This window comes from Anabrus simplex, chromosome 2, assembly GCF_040414725.1.
Source record: "Anabrus simplex isolate iqAnaSimp1 chromosome 2, ASM4041472v1, whole genome shotgun sequence".
Taxonomy (NCBI): domain Eukaryota; kingdom Metazoa; phylum Arthropoda; class Insecta; order Orthoptera; family Tettigoniidae; genus Anabrus; species Anabrus simplex.
This window is the reverse complement of record NC_090266.1, coordinates 153,982,732-154,000,309: the sequence shown is the minus strand read 5'-3', so window position 1 is coordinate 154,000,309 and position 17,578 is coordinate 153,982,732. Positions and strand designations below refer to the sequence as shown.

At 41.7% G+C, this 17,578-nt stretch overlaps 1 protein-coding gene across 1 annotated transcript in view; it reads right to left on the bottom strand.

Moving 5' to 3' along the window:
* Positions 1–17,578, bottom strand: part of LOC136863946 (cytosolic 10-formyltetrahydrofolate dehydrogenase) — a 234,936-nt gene that overhangs the window by 158,840 nt on the left and 58,518 nt on the right. The window contains exons 4-5 of the mRNA XM_067140396.2: positions 14,398–14,563; positions 2,959–3,063 (exon numbers count right to left, since the gene is read on the bottom strand). Of these exons, the coding sequence (XP_066996497.2) occupies positions 2,959–3,063; positions 14,398–14,563 (271 nt within the window). The remainder of the gene's footprint in view (positions 1–2,958; positions 3,064–14,397; positions 14,564–17,578) is intronic.

Here is a 17,578-nt window from a genome sequence, read left to right as displayed (position 1 = left end):
CTTAATTAAAGATACAGCCCCCACAATTGCCTGGTGTGAAAATGGGAAACCACAGAAAACCATCTTCAGGGCTGCCAACAGTGGGGTTCGAACTCACTATCTCCCGGATGCAAGCTCACAGCTGTGCGCCGCTAACCGCATGGCCAACTCGCCCGATATATAACATATCTAGGGAAAGGATTATTGGACTCTAACAGGTTAGAATGCAAATGTCTTCCACCCGCACAACGGTTCTGCAATGAGATTTACATAACTATTAGGGATCTGAACTATCAGAACCCCTAAAATTTATACAACTCACCCACATAACTGTACAGCTAGCTAGATGATACTTGCCCCTTGTTCAAATACGTTTGCATTCTAAGCTATCGGTGCTTAAAAATTCTTTCCCTAATCATATCATACTCGCTGACATCTCTCCAAGCTCCAAGATATTAGATTGCAGGCTTTCAATACCGTCTGCCATTACGATAAAGTCATGGATATAGGCAAAAATTGCTTACTACACTGCTCTGCAAAACTTAAGGACGAAATAGATAAAGCAACATAACATACCAACTACTGGTTGGAAGTGAATGAAAGTGCGGTAACACGTTGCCAGAGGTCTCCCACACGTGCGTAGAAACCGGATGTGCCCCACAAAATGAGGCAGTAGAAGGAATGGGACAAGACAGTGTGAGTCGATCAGTGAGCTGTTACGGTGCACTGTGGTGGTGTTATTCATGACAACATGGCCCGGAGATAACATTTGGATGACATCACGTGGGGAATAATCATTGGGAAACTGGAAGCAGGACAAAGTGTGACGATTGTAGCTTAGGAGTTTGGTATCGCTCACAGCATTGTTTCACGTGCATGGAGAGCATTCCGAACCACATTCATTGCTGCCCAAAGGAGAGAAGGGGGTCGATCACGGTCAACTACAGCAGCAGATGACGCTACATTGTGCAACGGGCAAGAATAGACTCATGTCAAACAGCGGGTGCAACTGCAACCACATTTAACAGAACTGCAAGGCACCCAAACTCATGCTCCACAGTGGCACAGCGACTGCATGGGGGGCGCTGTTTGGCCAACGACCATTATGTTGTGTTCCGCTGACACCCACACATCGGCGGCACTGTTTGTGATGGTGCCAAGAGCATCGGGTCTGGACCGACAAAGAGTGGGGTTACATGTAACAAACAAACAAACAAACAAACAAACAAACAAACAAACAAACAAATAAATAAATAAATAAATAAATAAATAAATAAATAAATAAATAAATAAATAAATAAATAAATAAATAACTTACTGTTATTATTCTAATTAAGGAGTGGGGTCGCGTGCTCTTCTCAAATGAGAGCAGATTCAGTCTGAGTAGTGATTCTAGACATACCCTCATCTGGCGAGAGGTGGGAACACGTAATGCACCCGGGAACATTGTCGAACATGATCATTTTGGTGGTCCAAGTATTATGGTGTGGGGAGGCATAATGTTGCATGGATGTATCGACCTCCAATTCCTTGAACGGGTTACACTCATCAGTCAACGTTATTGTGACAGTGTACTCCTTCCCCATGTGCATCTTTTCAGAGGTGCATTTAGCCCCGACTTCTATTTTTATGCATGACAATGCACGACCACATCGAACAGCGCAGGTGGAGTTCTTGGAACGAGAGGATATTTGGAGAATGGGCTGGCCTGCCTGTCCCCCGACTTAAATTCCATCGAGCACGTGTGGAACATGTCCACATGCACCAACAACAATCCAGCAGTTGTCAACCGCGCTGATGGAGGAAAGGAACGCCCAAACACAAGAACTCCTTACCAATCTTGTGGCCAGCATGGGAACACGTTGCAGAGCAGCATCACTCGCCGTGGTGATCACGCACCCTTTTGAGAACCATGTCCCTTCTTTTGTGATGTCCAGGGGACCATCATGAGTCGCAGTCACTTACGTGCAATTTATTGTCTCCATATAAAAGTGTAATTTCTGTTCGTCTCATCGCATATTCCTTTCAGCTGCCTACCGTACCATACTGTAGCAGTTCTTCCTATGTATGGTTCAAGTTTCATTGAGCTATGTTGCTTGGCAGTGACACAACAAGCAAAAGTTACTTTCGTTCTTAAGTTTTGCACAGTAGTGTATATTTCCATGCAAATGAATCCCTCTCTGCTATTTTATATGTTTCAGTAAATGTTCTATGTATACTATGAACAATAAACTTGAAAGATAACAGCCTTGTCTATCCCCTGTTTGAACCAAGAACTCATTCCACCATCAATTCTCACAATGGCCCAACTATCAATATAAATCCCTTGGCTGCCTTAATAAACTACCCCTGATCCATAATCCCTCAGTATGGCTAACATCATTTCCCCTGGTACTCTATTATATACCTTCCCTAGTTCTACAAAACATAACCATAACAATCTCTTCTTGTCACATTATTTTTCACATACTTGATGGTCTCATATTACACTGTTTTTCATCCAACTTACCGTACTCTTTAGCAATGATTATACTGTCTATTCTTATATGCCTGTAAACAGCTATGTCCATACCAATCAGCACCTTCTCGAAATCCCCTGCAGGTTTGGATAAAATGACAGTATTATGAGCAATCTTTTGAATTTTGATCTCCTCTGCTTGCAGACTGATTCTTTTTCCAAATTTCTCTTCGATTTTCTTTACTACCTATTCTGAGTTGACATTCAATGAAAGGGTGAATAAACTAATACCATATCCCACTTCTTTATCGATCCCTCGCTTATTACTGTAATTTGGTTTTTATAAAAATTGTAGATAATTCTTTGTCTGTACTTGATTCCAGGAATCTCAAAGAGTTACCAAATGCCTTTTTTCAGATCTACAAATGACATGTGTGGGCTTGCTCCTCTTCAATTAGTCTTTTCAGATCAGATGTTGAATCAGTAACACATCTACACTACAACTACAATGGATACCTTACCCGTTGTGATTCCCTTTTACTCAGTGATGGCTCATAAGAGGCACCTTCTTCTGACTGAGGTACTTTTGGTGCTGTTCCATCTGCTACCATGTTGACAGCTTTAGCCTTAAACATATTAATATGCATAATAAGTTATAAAGCTTTCTCTAAATGATCAAAATTATTTATTGTTATTAACCCATTTGCCTCACATCTTGAAAGGCCATTCAGCTTACCAAGAAACCAGATTTAAATCTCGTGCTCCATGAGCTCAAAGCTCAGCCCTGCACTATGGTGCACATCAAAACAAAACTCACCACAGATTATCTTATAGAAGAGATATTTTCGTGCTGCTTTTGAATTTAACATGAGGAAGATTTGTACTGGCCAGTAATGCCACTTCAGAATGAGGACTTTCTGCGATAAACATCAAAATGCTGTCGAATATCAGGAGGCACTTTTCTTTGTTACAATACATTAGAAAATAAGGCTTTTGAAACTGAGAGAGGTAAATAAACCTTTATCTCATTCTCATTAGTGTCAAACCATCTAATATCTACCCATCTTTCTCTATTGGGGATGGACAATTGTTTCCTAGTATAATCATTTGATTCACATGCAGTAGCTGAAAAGATATGATTTTAAGATACTGAAAGTTTTGATAGAGGATGATACTGATACTCCTCCTGCAGCATTTCAGACACTTCAGAGTTTGCGGTGAATGAATGAACAAGTGAACTGTTTTTCCCTTATCCATTCACTTTCATCCTTTCTCCCATGTTTTTGTTGAGCATGTGCTAGAAATCATTTGTGTGCTCACTATCACTTTCAGATGAGCTCTCTACCTAACTTAAATTATTATTATCACATGCACTCCTATCATTATCGTCTTTATTTACTTCTGATCCCCTTTCTAAAATATTTTCATGAAGATTCTCAATGCGGTCATATTCACTACTCCAAGCCACAGTGAACTGAAAGGTATGTGAATGCGAACTAAGGGAATAATGCTGCTAAATCCAAGACTCAAAGTAAACAAAAGATAACAGTAAGTACAATAACCAACACAAGTTTGAGACAGCCACATTCCTTACCTATTCATACAATGTTAAACATTGGAGGTACTTGGGATAACCAAATAAACTACAAGCAGTAATGAAACATTCCTTCCACAGCGGACCTGCCTCATCATCTGAGTTGAAAATAATCACAGATGCAATGGGCTTTCTTTGTTATCTGAAGCGAATGGGTTAAACAACAAGTAGGTGAAACAGAATCTTTTACATACTGTAAAATGAATATCATACCATATAAACCATTCCTTAAACTGAAATGCAATATACAGACTAAATTGCATGATTTACATTTAGGTAATCTACTGGTAAGAACTAAACAATGCAAAAGTTAATCATATAACACAGTTACACTATCGGCACTTACTTTTAAATAACAGATTCATTTCATTTCCACAGAGAAATGAAAAACACTTTGTCTACAATCTCCTTCATGATTTATAAAATAAAAACAACAATCACCGGGCACTACTGAACCCAAAGGGCCTTTGGCCTACCAAGTGACCGCTGCTTAGCTCGAAGGCCTGCAGATTATGAAGTAACATGTGGCCAGTGCGACGAATCCTCCTGGCCGTTATTCTTGGCTATCTAGATCTGGGCCAACATCTCAATGTCAAATAGCTCCTCAACTGTAATCACGTAGGTAGAGTAGACCTCAAATCAGCCCTCAGGTCCAGATAAAAATCCCTGACGTGATTGGGAATCTAACCCGGGCCCTTGGGGTAAGAGGCAGACACGCTACTCCTACACCATAGGGCTGGCATCCCTAATGACAGAGCATCATTTCTTCCTCTTCATATTTAGTTCTTTGGGAAAAAATCCAGTATATTTTATTAGATGTAGGACTTAATTATTATGATATTGTGCTTAATTCTCAGAATTGTCACAGTTGAAAAACTACATTTTTTAATTAACATGCATGTAAACAAGTTCTTCGTCTTGGACTTTTGGTCAAATTTGCCATTGTTGCAGGTACTCAAACTTTTAGTAACACATATGTAAAAAAAAAAAAAAAAAAAAAGTAATACACCTTTTAAAGTAGTGTTTTTCTAGATTATATCCTATTGTTATTGTACAAAACAATCACAATCACAATCACAATCACAAATTTGCCTTCCAAAATGGCATTCCAGAGACTATAATCTCATTTGTTTGCTTGATGATGATGACTCTTGTTGTTTAAACGGGCCTAACAGCTAGGTTATCAGCCCAATTTGTTTGCATTGAACTTCCTTTATAAAACAAAGGAAGTTCAATAGTGACAAATTTCACAAGGGTCCATAGACATTATCAAGATTTGGACAGGTTACCCCAAAAAACATTTCAGTATCTTTAGAAATTGAATTGTATCTTTGCCTTTTTTTAAACATAGTTCCCTTAATGGCTGAAGATGTCTTTTAAAAATACTAAACATGTACCGATGATGTTATCCTGATAGGGAATAAATCAATTTTGCCTTGAAAGGTGGAATTTCCTAAATAGAACCATAACACTTGTTCAGGTTGACAATTCAGGCTTAAAAATTAAGTTCTTTATATGTAACATTGGACCTTTGTGGGCTTCCTTGTATGAAAGAATGTTCAGGGTTTTAATTTCCCAGATCTTCCTCTCCATCGGGTACAAAGAACAGCTTTTGTCCAAGGAGGGGTATTCCAGGACAATTAAAGCACTCAGGTGCAGGTGTGCACTCCTTGGGCATCGTGTCTGCAATTAGCGCAAATAGCTCTGTTTGGACACATGGGTATCAAGTGCCCACAAGTTTGGCAGTCGTAACACCAGATGGGAGGCGGGATGGATGGCCTTGTTTCACAAAGGTAGCTTGTGACCTTAAACTTCTCTGGAAGCTCAGGAAACTCAAAGGAGATAACAAAGGCTCCAGTTGTGATGTCCTTACTGTTGACTTCATGCATAATGCACAGGACTTTTAACACACTACGGTTCTTCATATCTTCCTTGAGCTCTTCATAAGTGTTCAACACCAGATCCTGGTGGAAATTAACACCACAGATTTGGTTCAGAGACTTGTGTTTTTCCACTTGACAGGATTCAATCCAAAGTGGTCACACTTCAGCAGTGCCTCTGCTTTGGATGTGCTGCGAGTCGAGTCTTAGGCAACAAGCTTCCATTATGCATATTCTGAACTTCCCCAAGTTCACCAAAGACTCTTTCTATAAGCTAGGAGAAAATGATGCTCTTCATAAGCTTGAAGTCATCCCTGGAAGTCCTAGTGGCAACCAAGAACTTAGGGAAATCAGCACCCTCTCTACTCAGCTGTTCTTGTCCCCATGGGTTGCACCCCTTAAGGTATACATATTAAAGACTTGGGTGGCTTGAGACGTTTCAAAGCCATGCTCAAAAGTATCCTCCCCAAATGCCACCAACTGTGATCATGGGCAGACTCTACAGCCACCATACAGCAAAGGCAATAAATACCCACCTGGCTTGGAAGGTACTATCTGGGGCCTGATGTTAAACTATGTCATTTAGGCATGTACTCCAGGTATTCGGCTGTGTGGGGACCTGCGTTCTCAGGGAGATATTACTGCAGAGTACACAACACTCCTACACAACGGACTGTGGATACAGTCTGGTTTTTTGGGCACCATCACACACTTTAGAAGTCCTGCCACAACCAGCACACACATCACATTTTGAATCGGTCTACAGGAAGCCTTCAAGAGGGGAGCGACTGTTTTAGTTACCTTCAGTGGACAGGCAGAGTTTAATTGTGGATGTATTCACACCTTCCCATCCACAAATGGTCCAATTCACATATCCAATGTAACAGTCTAGTGCCATGTCATGGTCGCTCCTATCAGTCATCTCGTACAACAGGCAGGTGATACCGTGGGTTAATTCTATGGCTTCACTCACAGGGGGAGGTATAATATTTGTTCGATGGGAGGACTTTGTCATGTCCGTCAGTTTAACAATATTACTCGTACAGTTGCTATCGTGATATTGGAAGAACAGTTTAGTCTCGTTTCTTTTCTATTTATTATTATCATCAAAAAATCTAAAATTCTAAGATATAACACTTACGACACAATGATATTAAATAAAGATATAAAACATAGCACAGTCCAAAGAATGATCTCGAGCAGTGTCTATCAATTCCCAACATTCTCCCCACCCTGGTCAACCTCTAGGGGGATGACCAGCTGAAATGGTCGGGCTATTTTATGTCCCTGTGGGGTTCGAAGAATCACAGTCCTTATCTTCTGGTCCCTTCCTTCTAGTAACCTCTCTATTCTTGCCCTTTTCCACAATTGGCGTGGTCGTCCATCTTCTTGAATCAACGCCAGATCTCCGGGTCGAAACTCAATGGATCTCCCAAACACACCTCGAGCTTCATGAAAGCTCTTGAGTTCTAAGTCGTCTGAAAGTTTTTGTCTCAGTCTGAATTCTCTTGTCAAGGCAAGTCTGGTAGTCGGTTCTGGTCCTGTTGGCACGGTCATGAGTCCTTCACCAACAAGAAAGTGTGCCGGCGTCAGGGGTTCAGCATCATCTCCATGGGAGATCGGTCTTGAATTTATCGCAGCTTCAATATTGACTAGAGTGGTGTTAAGCTGTTCTTCTGTAAGTCTTGATAGTCCTAGCACCTTTCTTAGGCATCGCTTAACTGTGCCTACCATTCTCTCCCACCATCCTCCCCACCAAGCTGCCCGTGGGGCGATGAACTTCCAAGTTATACCGTCTTTGGCGAGGAATCGATGGGTCTCCGAAGAAGACAGTGCCTTCTAAAGTTCCGACAGTTCTGAATTGGTGGCCTGAAATGTCCTTGCGTTGTCTGTATATATAGTATGTGGCAGTCCACGCCTACCAGCAAACCTTTGACGGGCCATAAGGAATGTGTCAGTGGCCATACTGGAGCATAACTCTAAATGCACCGCACGTGTAACAGCACAAGTGAATAGCGCTATGTATGCCTTTTCCATCGTCATGCCTATTTTGATATAGAGGGAACCGGCGAAGTCTATCCTGGTAATTGCAAAGGGTTTCGACGGTCTCACCCTATCCGCAGGTAGTGGAGCTTCGATTTGCTGCTCTCTAGGGTTCTTCATGATTCTGCATGGGAGGCAGGCGTGCAAGACCCTCTTAACATTTTGACGAGCTCTAAGGATCCAGAACTCTTTTCGGAGCTCCGACAGTATTACCCGAACTCCAAAATGATGTAGTTTGATGTGTGTTCGCCGAATGAGTAGATACGTGAATCGATGAGAGCCGTCTAGAAGTTTTGGGTGCCGTCGCTCCTTAGTGAGGTCCGCACAGTGCAATCGACCCCCGAGGCGGAGGAGTCCACCTTCAATGAAGGGGCTGAAGGGTCCTATTTTGGATTCTTTAGGAATTGGTCGACCGTCTTGGAGTGCTTGAAGTTCTAGTGCAAAACATTCTCGTTGAACAGCTCCTATCCAGTATCTACGTGCCTTTGCGAGCTCCACCGCTGTTAGTTCTCCTGTAAGCTTCTCTCGATTGCGAGTGTTGTGTGTAAAGCGAAGAATCCAACCAGTAATACGCATCAGTTTCCAGTAGGAACTGAACTTCGAACTGTCTATAACGCTGGAATATGTGGTCGTTGTCATTACATGTTTTATGTTTCTCTTCTTCTCCTCGGGAAGTTGCTCGCTTGGGGTTTGAGCACCAGATGGCCAACATTCCTCACGATGTGCAAGCCATGTGGGTCCATTCCACCACTTGCGCTTATTCCGTATCTGGTCACCACGAAGTCCTCGTGTAAGGTGGTCAGCCGGGTTCTCATGTCCAGGGCAATGCCTCCACTGACTTGGAGTTGAGTGCGATTGAATCTCCGTTACTCTGTTGCAGACGAAGGTTTTCCATCTGTTTGGGTCACTGTGTATCCAACCCAAGGTGACAGTAGAATCCGTCCATAGCATTGCCCGAGTGATATCGTGGCCTGTAGCTGCACAGAAATAGGACAGTAATCGTGCTCCCACTAGCGCTGCTAGTAGTTCGAGCCTTGGCAAGGTTACCTTCTTGATCGGGGTGAGCCTGTTCTTGCTGCAGGCCAGATGGACGAGTACGTTGCTTCCCTCGTTCGTGCGAATGTACAAAACCGCCCCATATGCCCTTTCTGAAGCATCACAAAATATGTGGATCTGAACCTTGCCCGCCGTTGAAGTAGCTAGCCACTGCGGAATTTGTACCCGTGAAAGAGAGGATAAGGAGGATGCCCAAGTGTTCCATGATGCTCCGATATCAAGAGGTAGCAACTCGTCCCAGTCAATTCCCCTGTTCCACGTATCCTGGAATAACAGCTTACTGAGGAGGGATAAGGGGGATAACAGTCCGAGTGGATCATAGAATCTAACCGTAATCTGTAATAACTTCCTCTTGGGGATTGGTCTTTCAGGTAAAGCCTTGGTGATCTCCTCTGGGTTAATGTAAAGGTTATCCGTTTCTGTATTCCAGTAAACGCCTAGTACCTGCATCTCTACGTTGACCTCTTGACCTTCTGCTCTCCAGATGGCCTTTAGCGAGTCTGAATTAGTGGCCCATTTCGCTAGGTGGAAGTTCATCAATTTCATCAGTGCAGTAAGTTCGTAATACAGGGCAATCACACCATTGTCATTCTCTGCGCCGGATACGAAGTCTTCCGTAAAGGTATTGTCATCTATGAGGGGTGCTGCAATAGGAAATGTCGTCTTGTATCTGTCGGCGAGTTCCCTCAGTGTTGTTGAAAGCAAGAACGGACTGCAAGTCAGGCCGAATGGGAGCCTAGTGAAGCGATAGGTCACTACCTCGTCCGTCGTGTGGTAACTTCCGTTACTGTCCTGGGTGACCCTGTACCACAAGAATCTGGTCAAGTCCCTGTCATCCTCGTGCAAGATCAGCTGAAGAAATGCCTGTGTAATATCAGTAATGATGGCCATGGGATATAGCCTGAATCGTAGTAGAATAGCCAGTGTCTCCGGTAACAGATTTGGACCTGCCTCTAAGGCATCGTTGAGAGACGGAGAGTTGGTTTCGTGAGAAGATGCGTCGAAAACTATTCTCCATTTTGTTTTTCCCAGTTTCTCCTTCTTTACAGCTTGATGGGGGAGATAAAACGTGGTGTTCTTTGGATCTCCAGTAGGTGTGACTTCTATTTGTCCTTTCATGATATGATCCAGCATTTGGTTGTAGTACACCTCCTTTAGAGTGCTATTGTTTTGAAGTCTTTTGATCAAGGTATCAAATCGAAGTTCCGCGTTTATCTTGTTACTTGAAGGAAGAACATCCTGCTTTCTTGGTAGGCAGACCACTCTCCAGCGACCTTCAACGCGATAGGTTGCCTTGAATTCTTGAAGAATAGCAGAGTCTTTCTCAGTTAGGTCTCGATTTTGATTTGCAACTATTCCCATTGTCTCTAGATCCCAGAATTTTCTTAGTTCATCATCCGCGTTTATCTTGTTACTTGAAGGAAGAACATCCTGCTTTCTTGGTAGGCAGACCACTCTCCAGCGACCTTCAACGCGATAGGTTGCCTTGAATTCTTGAAGAATAGCAGAGTCTTTCTCAGTTAGGTCTCGATTTTGATTTGCAACTATTCCCATTGTCTCTAGATCCCAGAATTTTCTTAGTTCATCATCCGAAGGTGAGCTAGCTTGTCGAATGAAGTTCACAACAGTAGAATTCACACAAGTCCCTGATCGGCTTCCATTTAAGATCCATCCAAAAATTGTTGGAATCAGAACGATCGATTCAGATATTCGAATCGGTGAACCGTCCTTCACTATTTTCCAATATTGGTCACTGCCAATTAAGATCTCCATGGGCAGGTTTTCTTTCGAATCAGACCTAGGGTCTGCTAACTGCAATTTGCGTACGTGCGCCCAAGTTTTGATGTCTTGTGGAGCTGCTGGTTGAGGTGAGAGTGAGTGTGCACTTTCGTAAGCTTTCATGGAAACCGTAAAGTTAGTGTAAACTCCTTTCATACTGAACCTGACAACTCTGTGCTGACATGATGGGTTAGTCTGGGACTCAAATGTGCAAACAGTCAGTTCTCTTTTGTCGGTGGTTAGTAGCTGTAGGTCGTCTATCAGTGATCTTGATATAAATGTTGCCTGACTTCCACTGTCTAGTATACATCGAGTAAGTCGGCTTATCCCTGTAGGTCCAGTGATTCTTACTTGAGCTGTCTGTAAGAATGTGAAACCTGGTGTGGTGATATCTATTTTTCCTACAGAAGCTGTGTTGGCCTGATCTTCTGAGGTCTTGCGACTCCTTCCGTTGTCGCAAAGGGACTTATGGTGCGACTTCTTGCAGTTAGCACACACTGCCTTTCCTTTCTTTCGACAATTGAACGCCGTATGCCCTCGATTGAGGCACGGAAGCACCGATTAGCTCTCTTCAGCCTCTCTTTTCGCTCCGTAACATTTGTGATTTTCTTACAATCCTAAGCCCAGTGACCTCTTGATTCACAAAAGACGCAAAATGGTTCCGGCCCCTTAACCTCTTTTCCTGCTAAGCCTTTAGGATCGGCACGGACGTGAAGAGCTTCCGCCGTAGGGGGGTAGCTTGATGATATGGGGGTTTCACCACGAATCTTTTGTGTAGTAAGCGCTCCGTCAACTTCCTCACCGAGAAACTCCATTAGTTTGAGGATGTTACCCTCCGAAAGGTCTTTTCGCTTTGCGTGAATGATCCAGCGACGGCATATATCGTCTGGAAATGCTCGGAGGATCTTCGGTACAAGTACTCGGCCATAGGCGTTCACATCTTCCCCGAGAGCGCGCAGAGCTTGAATGCGACGATTGCAGTCAATAAACGTAGAATTAAGTGCGTTCGGTGTGGCAAATTGGATGGGCTTAATACATTCTATGTAGTCCAAGTGGGCCTGTATGATTCTATTCTTGTCGCCGTAGCGAGCTTCAAGAATTTTCTTAGTCTCTTCATAAGTCTTGGCCGTCACTGCGATGCCCTCAATCAAGTGCTTCGGTTCCCCCTCTAAATAACCCCTCAAAAATATATGTTTATTAATAGTAGAGAGTGACGTGTCCTTATCGATTGACTGTTCGAACTGTTCCCAGAAACGTGCCCATGTTTCTATATTACCTGAGAAGGGTTCTAGTTTTATTGGGGGGAGTCTTAACGTGGTTGAGGGAACAGCTGAGGCAAGTGTTGGTACGGTCTGTGTGTTCGTGAGTCTAAGATTCGACATCACGCTTTCCAGTTTTTTCTCCATCCCATGTGAAATGCGAATGATAGCGCGCTTGGCGTTCTCTATATATTCCTCACATGTACTTATGTCATCAGCGTACGCGGTGTCATCCAGGAGGTCGTGAACCTCATCGTCCAGGGCTCTTAATTTATCCAAAGTCTCTTGTAACCTATCCTTACAGTACTCGTAATCCTCGGGAGAGGTAGACTCAGTAAACTCTTGTGCTTTCTCCACGAGACGTGTGATGTTTGCCCTTTCCCTAGCATGTCTTCTTTTCAATTGGTGTAGTCGTGTGTTTGCGTTACCACCTTCCATACTGGACCTCTAGACGTGAATTTGCTATAGTAAAATAGTGTATTTGATAGGGACTTCGTAATAGCGTGGAAATATTTCGTTACTTGATTTATTATTAATCGTACTCCGATGTATTGCGACGTAGTTCAAGGAAAGCCAGCAGATGGCAGCACTGGTCACTTAGTCGTGCGTGACGTCTTCTCCAAGTGACGTAAATAAACAATATGGCTACCCTTCCAGCTTAACCAATAAACTATCTATGCGTTTGCACTACAAATACTACTTATACCCCTTTTTTATCGTACTATGCTTTATGCGGTATTTGGAAGTTCCTAAGTATTTCAGATATTAACAGGAACAACATTACATCTGAGAAATGTTAGCGTACGTTGATGGCTTGGGGTGATAGGTTTTATTTCCACGGCAGCAATTTTCCCATAGTCTTCTTACGGAACGTGTAGTAAACCAATGATTACCTATTTAGTCTCTGGTATATTGCCCATTCGCGCTGGAGTGTAGTTCTTCACGTGTTTCCGGCACCAAAATTATATCGTGATATTGGAAGAACAGTCAAGTAAACATACTAGTCTCGTTTCTTTTCTATTTATTATTATCATCAAAAAATCTAAAATTCTAAGATATAACACTTACGACACAATGATATTAAATAAAGATATAAAACATAGCACAGTCCAAAGAATGATCTCGAGCAGTGTCTATCAATTCCCAACAGTTGCGGTGCACAGACAGCACGTTTAGGGCTGAGGTAAACATGGCAAGAGTACCCATTTTTGCAACTGACTGCATTTCAAGTGTAAGACTGCTGCAAGAAAGATAGCGACTAGCAGATGTCGCTGCTCCTGTTGGAACCAGTCAGAGTGATGTCTCCAGAGTTTGGAAAAAATTCAGGAAGACATAAATAGTGCTGATCAACAAAGGGCGGGACACCCACACAAAACAAAACAACACAACTAATAACATATGAATTGGGGAATTACTCATACACTTAGTTCACAATAAATCATTTCCAAATATCTGATTCTAATACTCCACAAGAAATGAAGCATGTCGTAGACCTACTGCTACTGTCACTCGTTCCGCCACAATCTTCAGAGGGCCATTGGAGAGAATGTGTCGCATCAGACAGTGCAAAATCAGCTGCAAGATGGAGGACTGATATCAAGGAGGCCTGTACCAAAAACTCCTCAGAAACCATGCTATAGGGCAGCTCATGTGAGATGGACAACAACTCATAGCCCGTGGCATCACGAACAGAAGAAGTGTTCTCTCTTTTCTGATGAGGTCACGATATGCTTGCAGCTATACAACAGGAATTAGACTTATTTTCGTTAAGAAAATAAGTCATATCCATCAATATGAGCCTAATAGTGAAATTCATTGCTTATACAGGAATTCGAGTCTGGAGATCTGGTGAGAGACGGAATGAATCCTTGTTTGCTAACATGACGGAACTGTGCAAACAGTCCCACACTGCAAAGCATCATCTTGGAAAGGCATGCTAGTCCAACTGATGATCCCAAATGGCACATTCCGGGTGAAGCGCTTCATACGCACACAGCCTAATAACCCAAAAGCTTGGTTCAATTGCTGTGAATTTTTGATCTATGGCTGTGAAAGCCTTAATTGGCACAGTATTGGAATTGCTTTTGGAAATCTTTTATAGAACACATGTTCTTTATTTTTTTCTTCTTGTGAATTTTCATTACTATATTTAACTGTGAAAATATTTTTTTAAAGGTGAGATATGGAGGAATCAACTGACCATTTTACTTTCTTCTGTCTCACTGCTGGTGGTTTTGTCAGCGAAGGAAAAGAAAAACCCATTCTTTTAATGCACAATCTGGTGGTCAGCAAAATTCTTAAATTTTAAGCTAAAGGCTCTGAATTTAATAATAAAACATGTGAACTTACCATTGCACGGATGCCTTCAGGATAGAGAAATCTGTTGTACAAAGAATCTACAGTATCATTAGGCTCCACAGAACAGGCCTGCTGTAAAAGAATTGGGCCAGTATCCAATCCCTCATCAGCCCAAAATACAGAGAAACCAGCTTCTTTATCACCATTAATAAGAGTCCTGCAAGCAATAACATGTGAATTGGAGGAATTACTCATACACTTAGTTCATAATAAATCACTTCCAAATATCTAACATCCCACAAGAAATGAAGCACACAGAGCAGTGAATACAAATGACTAATAGAAAAACTAACTGAGGCTATGAATGACAAAAACCGAGAAATATTTTAATTATGTCGATTTTAATACTGTATCCTTTAATGATCTGAAAGATAATGTAGACCTATATAGTTCAAAAAGTAAAATTTTAGATACCGTACTTCCGACTAGTAAGTGCAGTGAGGAGGAGGAGGAGGCGGCATAGTTGATAATAGTTGTCTCCATGGCAGAATGCACTACAATGATGTAACTTGTTTTGCTTGTACATGAAGGTAAATGTGAATTACTGATTGCATGAGCTTATCACAAAAACATAACTGAGATCATAATTCAAGAATAATAATATTTCATCTTCTTTCAGCAATTAAAATTCTGATTTCCAGTACTTTTTGTTAAGACATTCATCTCCTCCAGTTTCTTACCTACAGCATCAGTACTTCCTTCAAGGTGTGCTCACAATACTCCTCGCAAGCCACTTAGAGTACATAGCCTCATTTATGATGTCCCTCATAAACTGTTCAATGTGTTTAATATCCGTTCATATTGTGCATTGTGGCACAGTCCGTTATGGTTGCTAGTCTTTACTCGGGAGACAGGTCAGTTTGAATCACCCACTGATCATCCTTGAAATGGTTTTCCGTGATCACCCATTTCAAATCCATGTAAATGCCGCCAGCTATAAATAGAGTTAAACCAGCCATAAGTTGCAAAAATTTTGACAGCCATGTATTAATAAACGCACTAGGGATGGTAACTACTGCCACTTCCTTCCCATTCTTAGACCGTACAATTACACACAGCAGTAAACGTAGCTCACCTCCATGGGGAGTAATGGGAAAAGCAGCAACAAAACCGGCAAACCAAACATTTCCTTAGACATTCCCAGCACTAAAAAAAAAAAGTCTGTTCTATTACTACAGATTTTTAGAAACACTTACAGAGCTGGAATTTTGTCCTGAAAATGAATTCTTTGTTATGTCAGTGAACTTAGTGCCAAGGATCTCTCACATTTAAGCACTCTTAAATGCCAATTAACTGCACCAGCATTCAATCTACAAGGTGCATAACTCAAACAACTATGCCAGGCAGATGGTCAATTAATTTATTCTTCAATGTTCCTTGTTGTTTAAAGGGGCCTAACATCCAGGTCATCAGCCCTCTTCCTCAATGTTAATGCATTACGTAGTGGTTATAACAATTCAAGGAATTAAATAGATATTCACTTCTTCTGTAAACGTAAATGCATGTTGCACATCTGTCCTCGGCAACTGATTCCTAGATCTTATTGTCCATTATCAACAATGCAATCAAAATGGCAGTTTTACATAAATGTGGTTGTATAATGCTTGCAGTTTGAACTGTGTTTGTTAATTGAGAATTTGGTGCTTAGAAATATAGTGTATGTGTATTTCACACTATTCTAGAGCATTACATTAAAAGAATATCCTTAAGAGCTAATGTGGGGAATTTTAATGCTCATGTTGAAGTATTTGCATTCTGTGTTCAGTAAGTGGTTGGAAAATGCAGATTCTGTGTTAAATTTGATGCTGTAATACGTTCTGTGTAATCTGGGACTTTGATCATTCTGTCTAATGTAAAATTAGGGACATTCACTACAATTTAGGGTGTATTCCTTCTTCTTCTCTATTTTGTGAGGAAATGAGGAAATAAAGGTTAGGTTAAGAATGAACACAATGGATGGAGCTGTGTGTATAAACCGGCTTTGGTGGTGGGGTCATGTGAGGTGAATGGAGGAGGATAGTGTATCTAGGAGAATGATGAATCTGGCCATGGAGGTAAGAGATGCAGAGGAAGATGTAGATGATGCTGGTTAGATTCAGTTCTTTATGATTTAAAGATAAGAGGTGTTGAACTAAATGGGGCCACAGAGCTGGTTGCAAATAGAGGTAGTAGAGATACATACCGTATAATCCAGAATACCACCCGCACTTTTTCCCCAAAATATTGGTTCTAAATCTTGGGTGTGGGTCGTATTCAAGATGTTCATTCTCATAAATATCTACTACGTTTACATGGAGAATTGAAATAGATTTGAATAAAGTTACTGTACTCAATATACCACATGTAAACGGGCATTCAGGTCTTATTGTGTTTTAGTTGCGTTCCAGAAAACAAGATCGATATCTTCTCAATACGGTTACAGTGGCATGTAAACGCAAATGTAAGGTAATGAAATACGGTGAATCAAAGAATACGGGTAAATATGCTGTAAATATGAAAGCCGCTGCTGCGGATGCTCGATTGTCGTTTGTTTCACAAGTGTTGCTGGCATGCTGGGTGCGCGAATAGCTGATCTAGTGGGATATCGTACTTTGCAAGAGTCGAACGGTTGGTTACAGACGTCTACCTCGCTCACATTCGAGTTCCGTATTATCCCGTGAAAGTGCTGTCTTGATAGTAAGCGATGTATTCTAAATGGCATCTGCGGTCATTTACTGTGCGTGAGAAACTTAAAGTTGTAAGCGAAGCTGAAATATACGGAAATTGTGCCATTGGCAGAAAGTACGATATTGAGGAATCGTGTATTCGTGATTGGTGGAAGAAGGAAAAACTTCTAAAAAGTAACGGCGATCCCAGAGCGTTCTGGGGACGGAGTACAGCGTTTCCGGAAATTGAAGAATGACTCCATAAATTTGTGATAGAAAAACGTGAGTTAGGATATGGTGTTTCTAGTGAAATGTGTCAATTGAAAGCACTAGAGATCTCAAAAGAACTCATAACACAGGGTTTTACTGCAAGCCGCAGATGAATCCAAAACTTTTATTGGAGAAAGGGATTGTACATTCGGAGACGTACGTCTATTTTATAACGTCTCCCTGGGGCGTATGAAGAAAAATAAACGGCCTTTCAGCGTCACATTATTCACCTGAGGAAGCAAAATTCTTATTTGCTG